The 20,590-nt window shown below is 39.7% G+C and overlaps 6 protein-coding genes across 6 annotated transcripts; 3 read left to right on the forward strand and 3 right to left on the reverse strand.

Annotated features, from left to right (window-relative positions):
- Positions 1-362: 362 nt before the first annotated feature.
- On the forward strand, positions 363-566 carry MONOS_17059 (uncharacterized protein; the record flags this gene model as incomplete). The annotated part of the gene is made up of 1 exon (XM_067869941.1): positions 363-566. One exon carries the CDS (start codon positions 363-365, stop codon positions 564-566), a length of 204 nt encoding a protein of 67 aa, XP_067734429.1.
- Positions 567-5,128: 4,562 nt separating this feature from the next.
- Positions 5,129-10,710, reverse strand: MONOS_1534 (uncharacterized protein; the record flags this gene model as incomplete). The annotated part of the gene is made up of 1 exon (XM_067868209.1): positions 5,129-10,710. One exon carries the CDS (start codon positions 10,708-10,710, stop codon positions 5,422-5,424), a length of 5,289 nt encoding a protein of 1,762 aa, XP_067734430.1. The 3' UTR covers positions 5,129-5,421.
- A 46-nt stretch (positions 10,711-10,756) lies between these two features.
- On the forward strand, positions 10,757-11,428 carry MONOS_1535 (uncharacterized protein; the record flags this gene model as incomplete). Its single annotated transcript, XM_067868219.1, has 1 exon — positions 10,757-11,428. The coding sequence occupies one exon, from the start codon at positions 10,757-10,759 to the stop codon at positions 11,426-11,428; it is 672 nt and encodes a 223-aa protein (XP_067734431.1).
- Positions 11,429-11,473: 45 nt separating this feature from the next.
- Positions 11,474-11,788, forward strand: MONOS_1536 (uncharacterized protein; the record flags this gene model as incomplete). The annotated part of the gene is made up of 1 exon (XM_067868228.1): positions 11,474-11,788. One exon carries the CDS (start codon positions 11,474-11,476, stop codon positions 11,786-11,788), a length of 315 nt encoding a protein of 104 aa, XP_067734432.1.
- Positions 11,789-16,009: 4,221 nt separating this feature from the next.
- On the reverse strand, positions 16,010-17,539 carry MONOS_1537 (uncharacterized protein; the record flags this gene model as incomplete). Its single annotated transcript, XM_067868237.1, has 1 exon — positions 16,010-17,539. One exon carries the CDS (start codon positions 17,537-17,539, stop codon positions 16,010-16,012), a length of 1,530 nt encoding a protein of 509 aa, XP_067734433.1.
- A 54-nt stretch (positions 17,540-17,593) lies between these two features.
- MONOS_1538 (uncharacterized protein) lies at positions 17,594-20,588 on the reverse strand (the record flags this gene model as incomplete). Its single annotated transcript, XM_067868250.1, has 2 exons — positions 17,594-19,727; positions 19,834-20,588. 2 exons carry the CDS (start codon positions 20,586-20,588, stop codon positions 17,594-17,596), a joined length of 2,889 nt encoding a protein of 962 aa, XP_067734434.1.
- Positions 20,589-20,590: the final 2 nt, after the last annotated feature.

Here is a 20,590-nt window from a genome sequence, read left to right on the forward strand (position 1 = left end):
GTGTTTGAAAATTTTGTTGAGCAAAGTATGTGTGAAGTAACTCATAAGTGAATTAGAATGAAAAAACTTCACATTCTTTGAGAAATGACATCAAACATATTTGAGTGAATGTCAGCGGAATTCAATCCTTATTTACATATAAATGATACAGTTTGTATATGATGGCTGTATTTATGTTGAGCTACAACTCTCATTTTTGGTTATCGCTTCCACAATGATTGTGTGAAAGTGTGGAGATAATAACGACTTTATATTCTTTCGAAGCTAACATTAAAAGTTGGCCTGTCATCTGAATTTGTTTTATTCATTTTCTTCGAGTTTTTATTTTTTTTTTCCCCTATATTTTACAAATTTTTGTTGAGATGGTTCTCTCTTCTAATGAAAGAGCTTTTGAAAGGAAAGAGAGAGAGAGAGAGAGAGAGAGAGAGAGAGAGAGAGAGAGAGAGAGAGAGAGAGAGAGAGAGAGAGAGAGAGAGAGAGAGAGAGAGAGAGAGAGAGAGAGAGAGAGAGAGAGAGAGAGAGAGAGAGAGAGAGAAATAAAGAAAGAGAGAGAAAGAGAGAGATAGAGAGATAGATAGACAGACAGACAGACAGACAGATAGATAGATAGATAGATAGATAGATAGAGAGAGAGGGAGAGGGAGAGGGAGAGGGAGAGGGAGAGGGAGAGAGAGAGAGAGAGAGAGAGAGAGAGAGAATGTGATTTGTTGCTAAATCGAGTTATTTTGATTATAATTTATTTGATTGTCGTTGCTTGCATTTGTGCGTCATATTCTTCTGTCGATAATTTTGTAATTGAATGTTTAATGCCATTTTCAATTTTTTACTGTTTTAAACCGTTTTTATTCAGTCTTTTCAAAGATCAGAATTTTTCCAAATTTCGATAAACTTGTTTGCTCGCTTTTTTATTTTTATTGTTATTTCTTTTTCTTTTTCTTTTATTTTATTTTTTGGATATGTCTGGAATTAATTTTGAGTTTGCATTTGGACAGTTTTTTTCTCTTTCTATTGTTTATGTGTCTTTTACTGAATTGACGGAATTCTTTGCATTTTTGGTCAATTGGTTATTTTATTGTTAGTTTTCTATCAAAAAGAAACAAATAAATATATTTTTCTAAATAATTTCATTTTTTGTATATTACCTTGTTTTTCGGTTGTTCATCCTTCACTTAGACTCTCATTGTTTAATATTGTGTTATTCTTTATATACTTTGAAAGTGTTTCATTTTATCTTTCACCCTTTTTATTCCATTTTTTTGAACAAAAAGTCTTAACTTGAATAATAAACTTTGCAATTTCAAAATAAGCGCATTCTTAAATCATAAATTCAAAAATATAATGATGATGTGCTTTTGAAGTTTGTTTGTATTCTCATGCTTCAAGACATTGAACTTTCACATTATCAGTATTTACAAGCATTAAAAAAAATGTCCACGCTTTTGGGAGATAGTTGTTGGAAAAAAGCAGGGTTTCATTTTTAATTTCATAACTTCTCTTTAAAATTGATTCTGGTTTTGGGAGTAAAAAGATAATGCTCATTTAAAAGAAAAAGATTTCAATATTGTTTAACTGTGTTCATTTTCAACAAAATGAACAAAAAAATAAAAAAACACAGGTAAGCAAAATGCTGATTCGAAAAAAGTTTTATTTTCACAATAATCATCCGGAATGCTTCAAAGAAAACAGCCAATTATTCATTAAATAAAATGGAAGTAATTCAAAATCAGGAAAAAAAATCAGGAAAAACAATAAAAATTAAATTTTGCATTAAAAATTAATTTTAACAATAAAAAATGCTAAACAATAAACTTCAAACAGATATGATGAAATTTTTAAGAATTCAATAATTTCATAAAAAAATGAAAACAAATTTTTAACAGTTTCATGTTCGAAAACTCAAAAAGTTTTTTTCATCAGATCCTTCTTCCATTGCAAAGCAGCATCAAACTCTCTTCTTGAAATATATGTATCCCATTTCAGAATGTCGAGCACAAACAGCTCCGATTCATTCACAAACTTCAGCGGAATTCCAAATATCTGAGAAAAAACTTTATTTGTGAAGGGCTTGTCTGTCAATATCTTATGAACAATAATAATGGCTACAATCAACGAAAGTGAGGAATTCGACTTGGTCAAGCAAAACAAAAGCTGGGGTCGCTTCAATTTATGAGGGGAAATCGAAGAAGATGTTGTTGAAGTATCGCTTTCCTTTTCGTGTTCTTTTTCATTTTTCACTTCATAAGTTTTTTCGCTTCGAAATATTGTCCTCTCAAGTAAAATTAGTCCCATCAAAAATTCTTCCTCTCTTATATGAAATCTGCTTTTCATAACATGCAAAATGTATTTTGTTGCTGTATATATTGAATCCTTCGCTTTCGTTTCTATGTCTCTAGTCGGATACCATTTCGAAAACATTTCCATTTCATTCTGAATATGATCTGAGCAGCCTTGTAATGACATCTCATTATGATTTGCTAAATTTGGAGTGCTTTTCAATTTTGAACCAATAAAGTTCAATGAGTCGGGGACTTTCGAAAAATGCAAATATTGTGTGAAGAATCCTGTACCAAAGGCTCTTAAATTTATTTTCGAATTGCTATCCTTTTCGCGCAGCAGAAAGTAAGAATTACAAAGTGTATACACAATAGAGTTTGCGTAATATTGCGAGAATGAATCTATAAAACTTTCTTCGCACTCAGCATTCGAAAAGATTGGCTGGATAATATGTTGAAAGTTGAAGTCGCAATCGTCATCGATAATCTTTTGTAGGAGTCGTTGATCAAGCTTCTCTGAAGTTAGATAAAGAAGAAACTCGATTTTTTTGGACTTTGAAATTTCTATTGTCGAATCTACTGATAAATTTTTGCCTTTCCTTTCAGAGTCGCAATCATAAAAATTGAATAGATGTTCTTCAGTTAATGAATGCACGCAATTTTGATCAGCAAATTGATATGGTTTCTGAAATATTTCTCTATCTCCATCAGAGTGTTTATATTTTCCATCTAGAGTAATTTCAATTGGAAAACAACCCAAAGTTGGCAACTGCAATTTGTAAACATTGCAATGCTTTGCAAGCTCTGTTTCATTTGAATATATTCGATTCTGAATCATGCTTTGTTTTGAAAGCAAGAATAGTTTTCAAAAAATTAATATAAATTTTTCTTTTTTTCATAAAAATATTTATTATGGTTAGCCAGTAAGTTGAAATTTTTCATTCAAATTATTCATTCAAAAGAATAATGAAAAATGTCTATCTTCGGCATAATGCTACATTAAGGGTACCGAAAATATCAAAAACAAGCATTATGAAAAGGCTAAATGTTTCCAATTGAACTTTCATCAACACTCTTTGGTGTTGGCAATATGTTTTATTAATCATCGAACTTTTTTAGGGTTTTCGTTCTCAAAAACAACTGACCCCTAATTGAAATTTTGAATAACTTTTTTGTTAAATTCAATAAATAACAATAAAAAGACATTTTTAGGTTAATTAATTTGAATATTTGTTCTATTTGCAATTGTTAGGGTTGAAAGAAACTCAATTAAAGAGTTTTTATGAAGTTTGAAAAAAGTCTCGAAAAACTTCAGATTTGAATAAAAAAATCACTCAGTCATTTTTTGTTTTGATCAATTGGTTATTAAAAACCAAATGAATTTATAATATCTTAACATTGAAATTTTTTGCTATTTATTCATGGATCAAACGAAAAAAACGGGTACCCTTAAAGAAGCATCTTGCCCTATCTTCAATTCAAAAAAATAAATAAATAAATAAATTGTTAGAACATGTTCCATTTGAAATATGATTTCAGAGTGATTTACGAATGGAATTTCCGTTACAAAAAAATTCAGAGATCTAATGAAGTTTTTTTCATTTCTTTTTGATATTTTATTCTTTTTGATAACATTATTTGAATTGCCAAATTTCAAATTATAATAATTAAGTTTTTTTGACGACAACAGTTGTAAATATAATTCAATTTCGAAATAAGAAACATTTTCACTAATGAAATGAACTAATTATTTTGTGTGATTTTTATATTCTCAAGTTATTTAAAATCAGAAACATCGTTTATTGAAATATGAAAAATGATGCATTTTCTTGAAACAAATTCTGTTGTTCTTTTTGATAATTATATTTCTGTTCATTTGCAAACCAAACAAAATAAATTTTCTGTTAAAATGGGGGAAAATACGGACTTTCAAGCTTTTTTTGCACAAAGCACGAAAAAATTGTTTTTCTCATAACATTATAAAACTCACTTGGATTTCAAAACAAATTTGATTTTCATATCTGAAAACAAGCATCGTTGACATAACTATTAATTGTTTTGGGATCTCACATGTGTTTCAATAAAGAAACCCATTTTTTTCTGGCTTTTTTGACAACAAAAAGTTCATCAAAGATGCATTATTTTTCTATGTTTTAAAAGTGGTTGCGAAAATTTTCAACATTTGAATACAAAATCACAGCCCAATGACTAAATAATTTTGAAAAATCAACGACCCGAATAATATTATGATTTCAAAAACAATAACACAAATGAAATCAAATATTTTGCTTTTTTTGTGAGATTATTCGAAACGAAATATATTTCTCTATTTTTAATCATGAGAGTGATGATTTGAGTCACAAAAATAATTGATTTTTTATTTTTCAATGGAATAAGACTAACTTGGAATTATAATGCACAATAATTTTTAGAAAACTTTTTTTTGTTGTTTTTTCAAACGAAATACGAATTTCATATTTTGATCAAATTTCTGTTCCTCCTTCGAAACTTCACTGAAATAGAAATAAAAACTCAGTTTAGGTTTTGTTTCCATTTTATTGAAGTTAAAAAGATAATAATGGAAGGGAATCGTTCTTTTATCTTAAATGAATCAGATTTTGGACTTTCTTTGAATTATGTTTGCGAATATTTTATGTTCCGTTTTTCTGAATATAATTAACCCTAATCAAATAAATAATAATCTTTCAAATAATGTTATAATTTTTATCGAAAAATTCAAATGCACCCAAAAGATACTCCGAAAGATTTGATTTTCTAATATCTGTGTGTCAATTGTTGCCTTGCAATATTTCTTTTTTTGAGTACCGTTGACACAGAAGAAACAAAAATCAACATCAAGAATCTCTCAGAATCAACTGTTTTGCTTTGAATCTGTTTGAAATAAGACAAAAACAAACGAACGAAATACCAACAATTACAAAAAATAAATAATTTAACAAATACATTTGAACATTTTACGCAATTTCTCTCTGTCTTTTCTTTCTTTCACATATTCGCCATTTTCCATCAATGTTTTAACTTTTCCAAACAAAAAAATTTCCCTTTCTCTGTCAGACTCCACCGTTCAATTCTTCTTTGAGATTTATGGATTATTGCATGCACAACAGTTTTTGCAACAGCAAGCCTATTAAGCTGTCATCTCCTTCAACAAACGCTCCGCCTCCTCACGAGCACGTGAGTTTATCTCGACTGTGCTCCTTTTCTCCTCGTTTTCCGACTCCTCGAGGCTTATGGCGTCTGATGCAGTGAACATCACAGCTCCTGCAGGCATGTGCCCCAGCAGCTCTCTCTTCACCCCCTCCAGCGATGGCCGCTTCTGCCAGTCGTACCACAGCAGCGATTCCACAAACTCTTCATAGTCTGAGTCTCTCACCAGCTTCAGATTCGGCCTCTCCCCACTCGCTATCTTCTTCCCTGCCACTTCCCCTTCATACTCCCCAAACGGGATCTCCAGCGTCAGACACTCCCACAGCATCATACCGATAGAGAACACAACCGACTCCTTTGTTGCTTCCTTGTTCTTGTTCATCAGCAGCTCCGGCGCCTTCCACCGCATGCACTCATATCGATTGTCCTCGTCATCCTCAAAAGCCGATGAAGGCAGAGAATCTTCATCATCACTTGCAGATGTCACAATTGTCAATGAAGAGATCGACGATGAATCTGAACTATCATCAGAAGAACAGTCTGAGTGCATCGCAATGCAGATCACCATATGCTCTGAGAACAGCACGATGTGAGGACTGAGGTTGGCAAGTGAAGAAAGAGGATTTTCCATTTCATCAAATGAATGAAGAGCTCCGTTTGCCACCCAGAACAAGATTTGGGCAGCTGTCACTTCTCTCTCCTGGAGAGTGCCTATTGCCATCTCTTTCTTCTCATTCCTTCCATGCAGGAGCATGAACAATGAATCCCTCAAATCCACGATCAACTTCTCATGTGGAGACGAGCAGGCCATTGCATCCACAAGATTTGACATTGAAGAGGTGGTTGGGCAAAGATCCTCTCCTCGAACAAATGTTGAATCTGTGTCTGTTGTGGATGTGGAAGAAATGGATGGTGAGGGAGTTCTCTTTCTTGTCTCTTCTTCTTCCTTCTCATCAACCTTCTCCAGCATCCATTGAGGTATTTTGTCTGAGTCTTTCCCCAAGATATATTCAGTCGATCCATTCTCAGCCAGCAAATACTCTTCAGATTCTGAATGCACCATCTCCTTTCCATTTATTCTTTTCTTTATCCTTTCTTCGTTTTTCTTCTCTGCTTCCTTCTCCGCTCTCCTCCACTGCTCTTCAGGTGACATCTCCATTGTCACCATCTCAATCAGTTTCGGATCCTTTTTCACAGAGTCATTCACAATCTCTCTCAGATCTTTATTCTCATTCTTTGCTCTTCTCCATCGAATTGTAACAACAATGGAGATTATCATCGCAATCAAGAACAACACAGCCAACATAACAACAATTAGAGGCCATATCGATTTTCCTTCTTTTCCTCCTTCAACAATTCTTTCATCTCCTTTTGGCTCAATCTCACTTCTGTTCTTCAGAATGAATGAATTTGTTGATGAAGGCGATTCTGCATCCCCAAACACAATGTACACACTCACTTCTATTTCATTTTCACAATTGCTGATGAGATCTTTTCCCACACTTCCCTCAACTTCTCTTTCTGATAAAAACCCATTTGAATCAAAATCATGTTTTTCAATCTCTTTCTCTTCTCCTTTCCTCTTCACAACTGAGAATGACAGATTGCATGGAATAAGAAGCATTCCTTTGAATATCAGCTTCATTCTATTTGCCTCTTCTTTTGCTTCCACGCTTTCCAACATAGGAATGAAGAATGATGAATCCCTTTCTGTAACAATTCCTTCAAAACTGCACCCTTCATTCAACATCCAAAGTGATGTGTTATCCTTCCATCCATCTCCTCCCTTCAAACTCATCACATTCAATGTTCCTGAATCTGAACAGATGATATTTCTTCTCGGTGATGGATACCCTTCAATAGTTGGATTATTGTTTTCAAATAACCCCATTTCTATTTTCACACTTCCTCCACTCATTGTAATTCCACCTTCTGGAGAATTTGATAATGTTGTATCTTTCATCAAAACAGAACTCTTCACAACATCCACAAGAGATCCATCCCATCTGCACATCTCTTCTTCCTCATTTGAATTCTTTTCATTTCTTTCATTTGAACTTCCATCAAAAATGCAACTGTCCATTTTCACATCCAAACTATTCTCCAATTTCATCAATTTCCCTTTTGTTGCCTGTGAACAGACTCCACCAATTGTGCAATTTGTCAATTGCATCGTCTTTTTCATTGAAAAGCAAGATATCAATGATTCTTCATTTTCTTCTGTATTCATATTTTCAACAAATAATCTATCCATATTCAATTGCCCGCATTCATTAATCTCAATCAGAGATGTATTAATTGTTGAATTGCAAATCGTTAATGAATCAATCACTGATGGAAGCGGTGATGAAAGATACAAAACTGATTCACGAAGTATTAGATTTGTCACTTTGCATTCCATAAGTTGTGATTCTCCTTTATCCATATTGATAATGTGAAATGGAATGTTTGCAAATACTGCATTTCTTTCTTCTGCTGATTGTTTTGTAGTGAATGAACAATTCATTGTCTCAAGAATTCCTCCTTCTGGTGATATCAGTGATTCATGTGAAGAAATGAAATTTGAATCAAACACAAAACTCATTCTCATCAATGAAACTGTTCCATTTGTCGTCACCAAAGCATCTCTTGTTTTTCCAATATTTGATTTCACTTCAACTTTGCACATCTCTCTGCTCTTCGAACTTAGGCTCATCTCCTCCAAATTTATCTCTTCCTCAATCACACTCTCTTTCACAATTAACATTTGACTAATCAGCTCGAAAGTCAGATGCATCAACCCATAATCAATTGAACCACATGGAAGTGTGTTTGTTCCACATTGTTTGTTATTCGATCCAACCACACTGCTTACAACAATTGTGTCACTCTGATGGATAGTCACAAATTCAATCAGATCTGTATCTTCTTTGTGTTCACAACAATCAATTCCATATATCGCATTCATCCGCGAATAATGTCCCTCTCGAAGATCAAACTGAAATTGCCTTTCATTGATCTGAGATGTGATGTTGAAGCATTCAATGAAAATATCATTTCCAACTTTTGCTGTGTTCGCACTGAATTTCATTCCCACAAATGTGAAATTAAGAAACCCTGTTTCCTTTGTTGCCAGATACACCCCTCCTCCTTTCCCATTGGTGCAGCTGCATTGACTGATGATCGTTTCTATCATCTTCATTGATCCAGATACACTCAATGTGAAGAATATTGCCCCTCCTTTTTCACTTGATTCTGCTTTGTCTTCTGTGATGTTGCTCTCATTCACAATCAAACAAATCTTTTTCTCGTTGTTTGACTCCAAAATGCTTGCTCCATTGTCACTTCTCTTCACTCCTGAAAATGATGATTTGTCAATTTGAAGGTTTATCCCTCCTTCACCTCCTTCATTTATCTTCAACCCTGCTTCAGATTTCTTGATTGATAAAATGCATCCTCCACTTTCATTCAACGATTCCACGCTGACATTCATCAAATTGCAAGTAATTCCAGCATCATGAATAACAAATATGCTGTTTCCAACATTGCATGATTCCATCGACAAATCATTCACTTCCACGCTTCCTCCAATCGCATCCACAAATAAACAATCAAATCCATTGTTCATCCCTGCTTCTGAATGGAATGAACATCCAGTTATCACCAATTCTCCATTTTTGTTTGAAATAATCGTTTTGGCTGAGTTGTCAAATCCCGATACAAGTTGAAGTTTGATGTTGGACAATTCAAGATGAATTTCATTCACCATGAAATATTCCAATTGACTTCCAATTGCCTTTTCAAAATTCAAAGTTGCTTTTGTATCTTCTTCTCCCATCTTTACACTCTTTTTGATCTGATAATTTGAAACATTGAAAGAATCTCGAATGAAAGTTGATACTTCAATTTGAATTGTTTTATTTCCAATCTCCTTTTTCATGTTTTCCATCCCTTTCCACATCGTTTGACATGGCTCTTCCTCACTTCCACATCGTGCAACATCAAATCCACTCGATGAGATAAATATCTCAGTTGAGCTGTATTGAATCAGAAACAAGAACAAATCCTTTTCTTGATGAAAATTATCACTTCCAACAAACAGAGTCATATCATCCTTCATTGAAGAATAATCGAACTTGAATGAATCATTTGTTACAGAAGAATTAAAATCTTTTCCCAAAATAAACACATTCTTTCCAATGGCTGCATTGTTGTTCTCAAAAGTAATTCCTACATCAAAAGCAAATGGCTTCTCATTCAAACAATTCTGACAATCCAAAAACAAAAACCCACCTTTTCCATTGTTCTTTAAAAGCGAACAAGATGATGCATTTGTTGATTTCATCACCAATTCTTCATTCCCTTGCAATATCACTTTTGCAACACCTCCTTCTTCGCTGCCCTTATTTTCAATATTCGAAAAATTGCTGTTTTCAAACAAAACGGAAGAAGATATCATCAATGGAGATTCACCAAATGAGGAATCATCCAAACTGCATCCTTCCATTGTGCAATTCAACAGTTTCACTCTGAATTCGTCTTCATTCACAGTTTCTGATGAAGGAGAAATTGAAAACAGTGCGACTGATGATTTCACATCTGAAATCGTGACAAACTCCAGCTCAACCATCTTTCCTGTTGATCTGATCAAGGAAAATCCAATTGTGCTTCCCTTCCCTCCAACCACACTGATCGCACAGTTCTTCATGTGCAACTCTCCATTTTGAGTGGTTGATTCAATCACCGATGTGATTGTTCTGATAAAACTTGATGGAACAATAATCCCGATGAACTGAATTTCTGTCGCCAATGTTGATTTCAGAATACAGTCTTCAGAGCCACTAACTTCCCTTTTGCATTCAACACCCACAATTGTCTCGGATTTTGCTTTCATATCCATTCCTCCAACATCCAAGCATCCTGTTAAAGACGATTTTGAACACACAATAATCTCCTGTTTAATATTCTGCGTTCTCTTCAAATGCCCCATCCCATAATTCACATTCAAACATGGAGCCTTTTCCAACCCACAATACACTTCCTCCACTCCAGATGTTCCATCCACATATATCGTGTCAGAAGAATACCCATCCAGGAACACAAACAGGTTCACATCCCAATCGCTAAACATTTGAGTTCTGTCATGCCCAACAACCGAGTTGTCTTTTTCAGTGATGCTTCTCATGAAGGCGAACAAGGGCTCTTTCACAGAAGCGACAAGGGATTCGCACACAAAATACACATCTTTTCCGACTCTCGCCTTGTTCTCTGAAAACACAACATTCATCATGGAAAAGGAGGTGGATGACACTTGTAAGCCTTCATTGAACTCGATCATGAGTGCACCGCCTTTTCCTCCAGAACTTGTCTCCTCACTCACGCAGCAGCTGGAGAAGGTGGAATCACTCACTGAAAATGTGTTGGCAGGGGCAGATGAGGCGAATGAGATGCACCCTCCATTGGTGGCAGTCTGTTGGTTTTGTGGAGCTGAGTTGATACTGGTGATGGTGCAGTTGGTGAGGGAGAGGGAGAGGGCAGGGGAGGTGGCAGAGGAGAGGACACAGCTGGTGGGAGTGGCGGTGGAGGTGATGTGGGTGATGTTGGAGGAGTTGAGGGTGAGGGGGTTTGTGAGGGAGGTGAGGTGGAAGATGCTCTGGCTGTTGAGGGAGAGTTGTGTGATTGCTGTGTGGTTGAGGGCGAGGGAGCCAGTAGTGAGGAAGAAGAGGGGAGTTTTTATTGTTATGGAGGTTGTTCCGGTGATGGTGGTTGTGTTGAGATTGAGGGAAGGGGAGTTACCGGAGAGGTGGAAGAGGATGGGAGTGATGGTATTTGTGGAGTTGTGGGCGATGGCGAGGGCAGAGACTGTGAGGGAGCCCTGGGTCTGTTGGAAGAGGGCAGAAGTGGCAGATGGATCTGGTGAAGAAGATATTGATGTTGATGATGAAGATAATGAAAATGAAAATGATGATGTTGATTGTGATGATTGCGAATGTGAGTTTGGTGGTTGAGGAATGCCGCTTGAGGCGATGGTGGTGGTGGTTATACCATTTCCGATGATTTTTGTATTTGGAGCACGGAATGTGAGAGTCTTTGCGGGAGTGAAAGCGGAGACGAGAAGAGAGAGGGAGGCAACACTGAAGGGAGCAATGCATCCGAGGGCATACTCCACTGTGGCACATGGGCTTTGCTGTGTTTTGCCACAGGCATCGACATCACTTCCACCATTTGCAACGATTTTGTTCTGGTTGATGATTGGAAGCCAGCCATTATATACATCGCTGTCAGCTGTATTGCTGTTCCACACTCTTTGTGTTGGAGTTGTTGAACCGCATTGCTGGAATGGAGATTTGGTGATGCTGCTTCCGTAAAAGAACACATCATTGCCCCTTCCATTTGTTGCGGTGTTGCCATCGAAGAAACAAAATGTGATGAATTTTATTCCATTCATCCAAGAATAAGTTGAATTGAAGAAAATTGCAGCACCTCCCCATGAAGTTGAGGTTGATGTCAATTTGTTGTAGATGAACTGACATTCATTTACCAAAAATTTCTCTGGTTTGTTTCCTGGGGGATTATTGAATGTCAAAGAACCAGCAGAACTACCACCAGAATTTGAAATGCACTTGCATTTGTTGAACAAGAACTGACCGTTTGATGAAAAATTGCCGATATAAAAATACCAACCAGTTCCGCACCAATTTGTTATTGAGCAATTTTCAACTGTGTTTTCTGAATGGTAATAAGCAGAATTTTGCTGTGGATTTGTTGTATGGACTGCTCCTCCAAATGACGCAGAGCAATTTGTGAAATTGGATTTTGTGATATCAAGTTTTAACAAACAATCGCAATATAATGCTCCACCATGATTTGTATTTGAACAATTATCGAATGAGCAAGAAGTGATTGTGAGATTTGCATTAGTGCAATTAACTTTTAGTGCTCCACCACAATCGCTTCCACCATTTGAATCGTTCCATTCGCACCATTCGAAGCGATGACTGTTCACATCGAATGAAGTCAGTCTTCCAGGCGTTTTTCTTTGAGATTCTGTTCCAACATGCACCTCAGCAGCATTTGGTGAAGAGCGTGTTTGACTGAGAAAAGAAGCGTTGAAGGCAGAGAGAGAAGCGGATGGACCGTTGAGGGAAGGGAGAATGGTTCCATCGATGGGGTTGTGGGTGTGTTGGAAGATGGTCGAGTGAATAAAGAGAGAGGAATGAAGAGAGAAGGAAGGGGTTGTGTTTGTGGTGTTTGTGTTTGTGGTGGTGGTGGTGAATGAGTTGTGTGTGTGTGTGGGTTTGGCAGGAATGGTGTGTGTGGATTGTGGTGCAGTGGTGATGTTTGTGAAGAGTGTGTCCGAGAGATGGAGATCGAGGTGGATTTGGAGATGGCGATGGAGAAGGGAAGAAGAAGAGGATGATAAAGGAGAAAAAAGGAAGGGATTGTGGAGGGAGATGAACGAGGAGAAAGAGGAATCGGAGATGGAGAAGGAGGCGGGGATTGGAGAGTGTGCATCTGGGAGGAGATTGTTTGGGATGGAGAAGAGGGGGAAGGAGAGGATGGCTGGTTGAGGGATGAAGAGGGAGAAGTTGGTGAGAGAAAGGGAGCTGTGGGAAGAGAGGAAAAGTGTGTGGCTGGCATCTGCGTGGATTTGGCAAGTGGAGGAGAAAATGGTGCATGACGAGTGATGTTGTGCAGCGAGGAATGCACAGCCACCAACAGGTTCCATGACGAGATCGCTCACACACAACGAGGCGTTGACGATATTCACATTTGTTCGAGCACAACTGACACGATCACCTGGTGAGAATATGACTTTTGCTGCACCTATGCCTTTTTTATTGTAGTATTTGTTGCTGCTGTTCTTAATGCTGATCGTGCTTTCTGGCATCTTCCAATTCATTTCTTGTTGATTTTGTTTTTCAGCAATGCCTCTTTCATTGCAGCAATTGACAACAACCAACATCAGAGCAACAATATTTATTACAACTTTTGCGCTGGTGGAGAACCTCGCCATGGAAGAAGATGAAAGAAAAAACTGAAAATAAAAATTCCTGCGCCCAATATATTTGTATTTTCCATTTATATATATATATTTTTTTTGATACATCTGAAAATGAATCTGATATATTCTCAAATATATCTTTGAAAAATTTTGATTATTGAATAATTATTATTTTTAAAATTAATCACTTTTGAAGAGAGAAATTTGTGAATAATTGACAAAAAATGACAAATAATAATTTATTGTATTATGTTTTATTCGAGGAATAAAAAATGTTTACAGATTTGTTTTGTTTTCATTGTGTAAGTTGGGTTGAAATCAAATTGCAACAATATTTGTCTTTTGTCTTGAAAGTTCATTTTCGAAAATCATTAACAACAATCCTCCTGAAAAACAATTGAATGGCATTATTATCTTTTTTTTTTTTTTTTCATTTTTTCTACACATCAATCAATCATAATACATAACCGTTTTTGAAACCTGTGATTTGATAAACTCTGTTGATTTCTCAAACAGATGAAGACAGCATAAAAATGATGATAAGGAATTTTCGAAATGAAAAATGAAAAGAAATCTGTTGTTCTCATCAGCAGAGGATATAATATGGAACATTGTCAGCTTTATTGAAAGACTTCAATGAAAGGTCTTCATCAATGAAGTTGTTTGATGGATTAAGCAACTTCCAATAGCAATCGATCCATCAAATTCAACAGCTGTGACTGTGAAAGATGATGTTTGAGTGACAGAAGAAATGGATGCCAACAAGGCACTTGTTCATTTCGGCTCAGATGGTGAGAAGCAAAAGAATTTGCATTTTCTGAACACAGATAAAAAAAGATAAAATTGATGAGAAATCCAACATTCAAAAGTTGCATTGTTTTCATGGAATGAAAACGATTACAAAAGAAGGATTTCAGTGCTGCTCAACTTCTATAATTTCTTTCCATATAATGCAATAATGAATGGATCATATTGTTTGTGACTTTCTTCATTCACTTTGCATTGAAACTGTTTCTTCATGTGTGTATCTTAGTTGGTCTGCCTCCATTCCTCCAGATGCAAAAAGCAGTGAAGTTATCTTTTATCTTGATAGAACGCAGTGAGACAGGTTTTGCTCCGAAATAATGAGTTTGATCTTAAATTATGGGTGGTTTGAGTGAAAAACTTCACCCTCCCCTATGACGTGGAAAAAGGGCGAGATGAAAAAACAAAACAATAACATTAAGAATTAATAATAATAATAAAATAATGCATTGTCCGCTTCACTTCACCACCGACTTCGCCTTTTGCCATGGTCTCGAAGACCAGAGGGCAGGGGGCATTGCCCCTCGGAGCTCCCTCCTGCAGGCTGTGCAGGGATCCGGTGAGGCGAAAATTAAAAACGGAGCAGAAAGAAAAACCACTGTCGCTTTCGCGAGACGTGGAAAAGAAAACTGCATGTGATGTGTACTGCCTCCCGCTCTTCTGCTGATCCAGCAGAGCAACACCCAAACATCGCACACTGCATATTTAAAATTTAATTCGTCTCAGTAAAATCCATAATAACGAAACAAAGGAGTAGGATCTTGATTAAAACTCAACATTCGTCACATGTTTCTCTATCCAAATTCTAGGTGTTCATAAATATCTTCGGGCGGTTGATCTTTTCCTCTATCCTTCTATATCTCGCCCTTTTTCTCGTCATATTCCTCCAAATATGTTTCTCTCTGACGCATCCAGCCGCTCTGAGTCTCTCCATCCGCGTTAGTATTATTTCGGAGCAAATCCTGCTCACTGCGTTCTATCAATTCGCAATAGAGCGAATATACGAACGCAAGGAGCAGGTTTGCTCCTCAATAATGAGTTTTGAAATCCCTCGTTCTCTTCTCTCCTCTGATCTTAAACCCTCCTGCCTAGCACCTTGTCGTGCGGCGGATGAATAGAGGGACTGCAGATGAAGGTGCAGCCCCTGTCTCTCCTCCCTCCCTCTCTTGGAATGTTTTCGGGGTGTTCTCGATCGGGTCTTCTGCGCCTGAACAGTCATGGCAATTCACACTATGCTTCTCTCTCCGCGTTTCCTCCGATCGGTTTCGAGCTTCTTCTGCAAGGCAGTTTGTCTACCCTCCGTAAGCTCCATAATGTTGCGGGGAATTATGGAGGGTGTCTCATCACCCTTGGGGAGTTGTGCTATATCGTTCTCATGATGTGAACTCTTCTCTCGACTCGATCCTCGTTTCTTCAAATTCTTTCTCTTGCTCATCTCCGCTTCTCCCCCTGCTTGAGCCCTTTCTTCTGTGTTCTCCTTTGTTCCTGATTCTGTATTCTCATTTGAGATCTCTTTTCATTTGCTGTCCTTCTCCGACTTTTCTCCCTTTTCAGCAAGGGGTACTGGGCCACCGATTGTCTCCAGGATCCATCTCGTGTCCTGAACTGGTAACACGGTATAATACTCCTGGGCTACTCTAGAGCCTGGCGCCCATCTCGCGTACGCATTGATTGCTTTCCAATCTGCAGCTTGTTGTCTTGCTAAGTGCGTTATCACAGCGTATCTAATCGAGTACGCGGTAAATGTGTCGGGTATTCCGTTCTCTCTCAAGACAGCCACTTATTCTTCTTTAATCCTCTGCAAGTTTGCAGGTTGCCTCTCTCTGATATCGAACCACACATGTTCGTCTCTAAAGGTTGTCTTTGTATAATTCATCCAGCGTTGGAGCGCTGCAACAGCATCGATTCTTGAGTTTGGATGTTTATTTATAATCACCTTAACGGTCTCTCCCCCTGATATTTTTGTTTGTACTTGTGTCTGGACCAACTCGTCTTTAAATATCGTTGTCCCTCTTCTCATCCTCTCCAGCTCTGCTGGTCTTAACGCACCAAATATCATAGTTAAAATAAGAGCCCTCCTTTGGAGGGTCTGTGGGTCTTTCGTATCGTGAGTGGCTTCAGCCCATTTCGTAATGATTGTCAAGTCCCACATCGATTTGTATCGATTGCCTCTTCTTGGTTTCTCCCCCACATAGGTTTTTAGAAATATCTCTATGTCTTTCACTTCAACCTTAGTCTTTCTGAAGAGGTTAATAGCATCCAGCACCTTCCGTACTGTCTGATTTATTACTCCGCTTGAGAGGTTTGTATTCGAGAGTGTTTCGATGAACTCTGCCATAATCCATTTTGCATCTTTTGTTGTGAGGGGGTCAGTGTCATCCATGCTCTCTCTATCAAGGAATTGCTTGAATCTTCGCAGCGCTCTCCACGTATCTCTCTCACTCTTCTGATTTCTAAGGATTGCTGCTACTATGTCTTTTGCTCCAACGTGTTCTCCCCATGTTAAGAAGAGGTCTCTCCCTTGAATATTCTCTTCTCCAGTATAACGCTTATTACCTCTCCTGGGGGTAATTTCCAGCCTTCCCTTCTCATCTTCGTTCCCGGTATCATGCACTCCTGAAAGGTCCCCAGGGTCTTTGTCAAAAGCCCAGGCTGCAGTAGCGGGGTCCAGGTCTGCCCCCGCCAGGCTGGCAGAATCAGAATCGTCAGATCCCTCTGAGCTTCGTTCATCTTCTCTTTCATCACTCGTCCAATGTTTCTCAGGAACGGGTGGACTAGCACTATGTCGTCTTCTGGTGTTCCTTTCTCTCTCTTCCTTCTCATGGAGGATAGTCTCCAAGTACTTCCGCAGGGCACCGGCGCAATCTGTTCTGAAATTGTATCTAGTGTTCTCGGTCCGATTGTCTGTAATATCTCTGCGACTTTCTACCCCCTCAGTGCATAGTCCGGCTTTTTCGCCATCCGGCTGAGTGCATCTGCTTCCGTGTTCTGCTCTCCCGGGAGGTGTTCCATCTGTATTGTCAAGTCCAGGCTGTTCAGTTTCTTCTCCAATGCTCTCAGTGTTGGGATGAGCGATGGCGCTCCTCTTTTCTTCTGGATTGTCCATCTCGTGGACATGTTGTCTGTCTTCAGACGAATATGATCTATCTTCTGATCTTTCAGCCATGCTCCTTTCCTTTCCAAAGTCCTCAACACTGCTCTGGACTCCTTTTCGTTTATCGCTAATGCGCTCTCTTGGAGGGTCCAACTCCCGTGGACATATATCTTCTCCTCTTTGTTCTCTGTTGGTATTGTTAATACTGCACCCCATCCCAGCTCTGAAGCGTCCGTTGTTAGCTCTGCTGGTGTGTTCCTTCTCTTCAGACTACTTGGTCTGTTCTCTCTCAGAGTTTTCCTCCAATGTGTTAATTCTCCTAACATCATTGGGTTGGGTATCACTGTCCCGTTCCAGCCTCCGCGGGCTATTGCATGCCTCAGCACGTATTGCATGCGCTTCATCCACAAGCTCGCTGGTGGGTGTTGTAACCTCACAAAATTTTGCCTCCCGAGGAGTGCTGCTAAGTCCCTCGTCTTTTGCCTCCTCCTCTTCTTTGCATGTGCTATCCACTTTCGCACATCCTCCAGGAGCAGCACTCTCTTTCTCTCTTGGAGCGTCACTTCCATCTTCTCTGAGTTCCACAGCCATCCCAGAAACTCCACGCTCCTTGCGGGTTCTAGCTTCAGCTTCTCCTCCGACAGTATCCAGCCCAGATTTCTCAGGAACTGGGCTATCTCCTGTGAGATCGATCTCAAAGCATCCCTGTCTGGGTGCATGAGGAGGATGTCGTCCAGATATATCACCAGCTTTACCTTCCAATGTTCTCTGATATATGACGCTGCCCGTCTCATTATCTTCGTGAATACTCTGGGCGCGTCCTTTGCTCCAAATGGCATCCCCACGTAAGTATAACATTGCTTTTGAAAGCTGAAGCACAGAAAGGGACTGAACTGCTCGTCCACTTTGACATGTTGATAAGCACTCGATATGTCGAGCGTAGTCATCCAATCGTTCTCCTCCAGGAGTTCCACAACTGTCTCCTGGGAATCCATCTTGAAGTGTTTCCCTAGCACTTCCTCGTTTGAAATTCTGCAATCCAGAATCTTCCTCCACTTTCCGTTCTTCTTCCGGACCATGAATGTCGGGTTGAACCACTTCACCTCCGACTCCTGTATGAGCTTCACCACTCCTTCCCTCAATTCCTCCTGCAAGAGGGATAAATAATTGTTTGTCATCTCTGTTGTTCCCCGAAACTCTTGTCTGTGTTTTTTCTCCTCGAGTGAGATTGGGGACTGGGGACTCATCCATCGAGCTCTTATACCACGGCTCACTAGTTTGTCTCCCCCAATCTTCCTCCACTCGCTCAGCCTGTTCACCAGTCTCCCAGGAAGTGGCTCCTTCGGTGGTCCCACTGCTGCGCAACTCCTCACTTCTGGACTCTTGTTGCAAAACTGTATCTGTGTATTCCCCTCTCCTTCGAGAGTGTCTGCAATAGCTGTCCTCGAGCTCACCTCCAGGGCGTTCCCAATTGGGGACTCGATAACAGTCCCATAAGTTCTCCAGACTCTCTTCACTACCTCCCTCTCGGGCTCCTGATCGTTCTTCTGTTTTGTCTTGCGGGGATATACGGAGTCTTCCTCTGTGTTCTCTCTCCCTATTCCCATCTCGCAATCTATCGAGCTTTCTATCTCTATCCTCTTCTTTTGGTCGGAAGGGCTCAATGCCTCTTCGTTGCTCTCGCAGACTTCCGAGGGTTCCTCCCCTGTGCTTGTCTGTCGATTGATTGGGATCTCTCGTAGTACTGTCATTCCCATGAACTCTGACAGCGTCATGTCCGTCCCTGTCTCGCGGTGAAGCGCGGCTCTCTCTTCTCTCTCTGTCTCGCGGCGAAGCGCGTCTCTCTCTTCTCTCTCTGTCTCGCGGCGAAGCGCGTCTCTCTCTTCTCTCTCTGTCTCGCGGTGAAGCGCGGCTCTCTCTTCTCTCTCTGTCTCGCGGCGAAGCGCGTCTCTCTCTTCTCTCTCTGTCTCGCGGCGAAGCGCGGCTCTCTCTTCTCTCTCTGTCTCGCGAAAAAGCGCGGATATCTCTAAGCCCACTGGCTCGTTCCAGTAGCTGTTTCTGCTGCTGATTCTCCCTGTATCCTCGGGGGAGCTGGAGGAAGGGGGACTGTGAACGAGGGAGCTCTCCCAGCTGTTGCTGGGGCCTGTTGTGGTCGAGCTTGTGTTGACCTCCTTCTCTGTTTGAAATTTGAGAAGCCCCCTTCGAACCCTTGCTTCTGGAATTGTCTGTAGGCAAAGCCTTGAGCGTTTCTGCCTGTGCTGTACTTCCCTGGGCGCACGCCCCTGACTGGGGCGAGGCCGAAGGTTGTGGGAGAAACGGGGGATGCTCCATACCCTGGAGCGTCCCCCCCTGGACGAAAAAAGCTGGTGCTATCCACCAGTCTCCTGAAACTCTCTGGGATGTCCTTGGACATTCCCCCGTCCAGAAAACACTTCACATTCTCCCAGCTTGATTGAGGGATAACTTTCAGCAAGTTTATGCGGCTGATACAGTCTGCTATTAGGGCGTACGCGCAAAAGAGCCCCCTCAGTCGCTCTTTCTCTTCTTCCTCTAAGCGCGTCCTTTTCAATTCTCTTGTAGTGAGGGCTGCAATCGCCTTCGCGGCTTCAAACCCCGATTCCAGGGCGGGTTGAAGCAGCTCGATAACCCGAGCGGCTTCTGGGGAGTCTTTTCTTCCCTCAGCAGTGACCCCCGTCACTGCTAAGGCGTTCAAACTGATGTCAGTGTGTCTTGTAAAAAAGTTCTTCTCCGTCTCCGAGATAAAAGTGTTCAGAATGTCGTCATTTATTCTGATAGATCCGGCTTTGCAAAAGTCCATGAATCTCTTCAGTTCTCCTGCTTGTCTCCTAGGCGTTAACCATTCGTCTGGGAAAATTCCCAAAAAATCTTCGGATCTATCTTGCTCCTCTTCCCGCTTTTCTGTGTTTCCGGAATCGCTCTCGCTGGTTTCTGCATCGTCCCATTTCTTCGTCTGGTTACGTCCGCGACTGCCCCTCAATCGCTGTCTGTGTCTTTTCTTTGCGATCATCTCTGTGTCATCAGATTCGGACTCAGATTCGCTTGATCTCGATAGAGATCTTCCTCTTGGTCGTTCCCTCTTCGTCTTTCTCATTGGTAATATTCCTACTGCTCCCGAGCGGCTCGGAACTACTCGGCTTCTCGCCATTTCCTCAATCAAATTTTCTGCTCTTGAAAGTCTAATTGCAAGATCAATTCCTCTGTCCTCGCTGTCACTGGTTTCCATTCTAACAGGATCTTGTGTCATTA

The sequence above is a fragment of the Monocercomonoides exilis genome, assembly GCF_001643675.1.
Source record: "Monocercomonoides exilis strain PA203 chromosome Unknown scaffold5-2102611, whole genome shotgun sequence".
NCBI classification, from domain to species: domain Eukaryota; phylum Preaxostyla; order Oxymonadida; family Polymastigidae; genus Monocercomonoides; species Monocercomonoides exilis.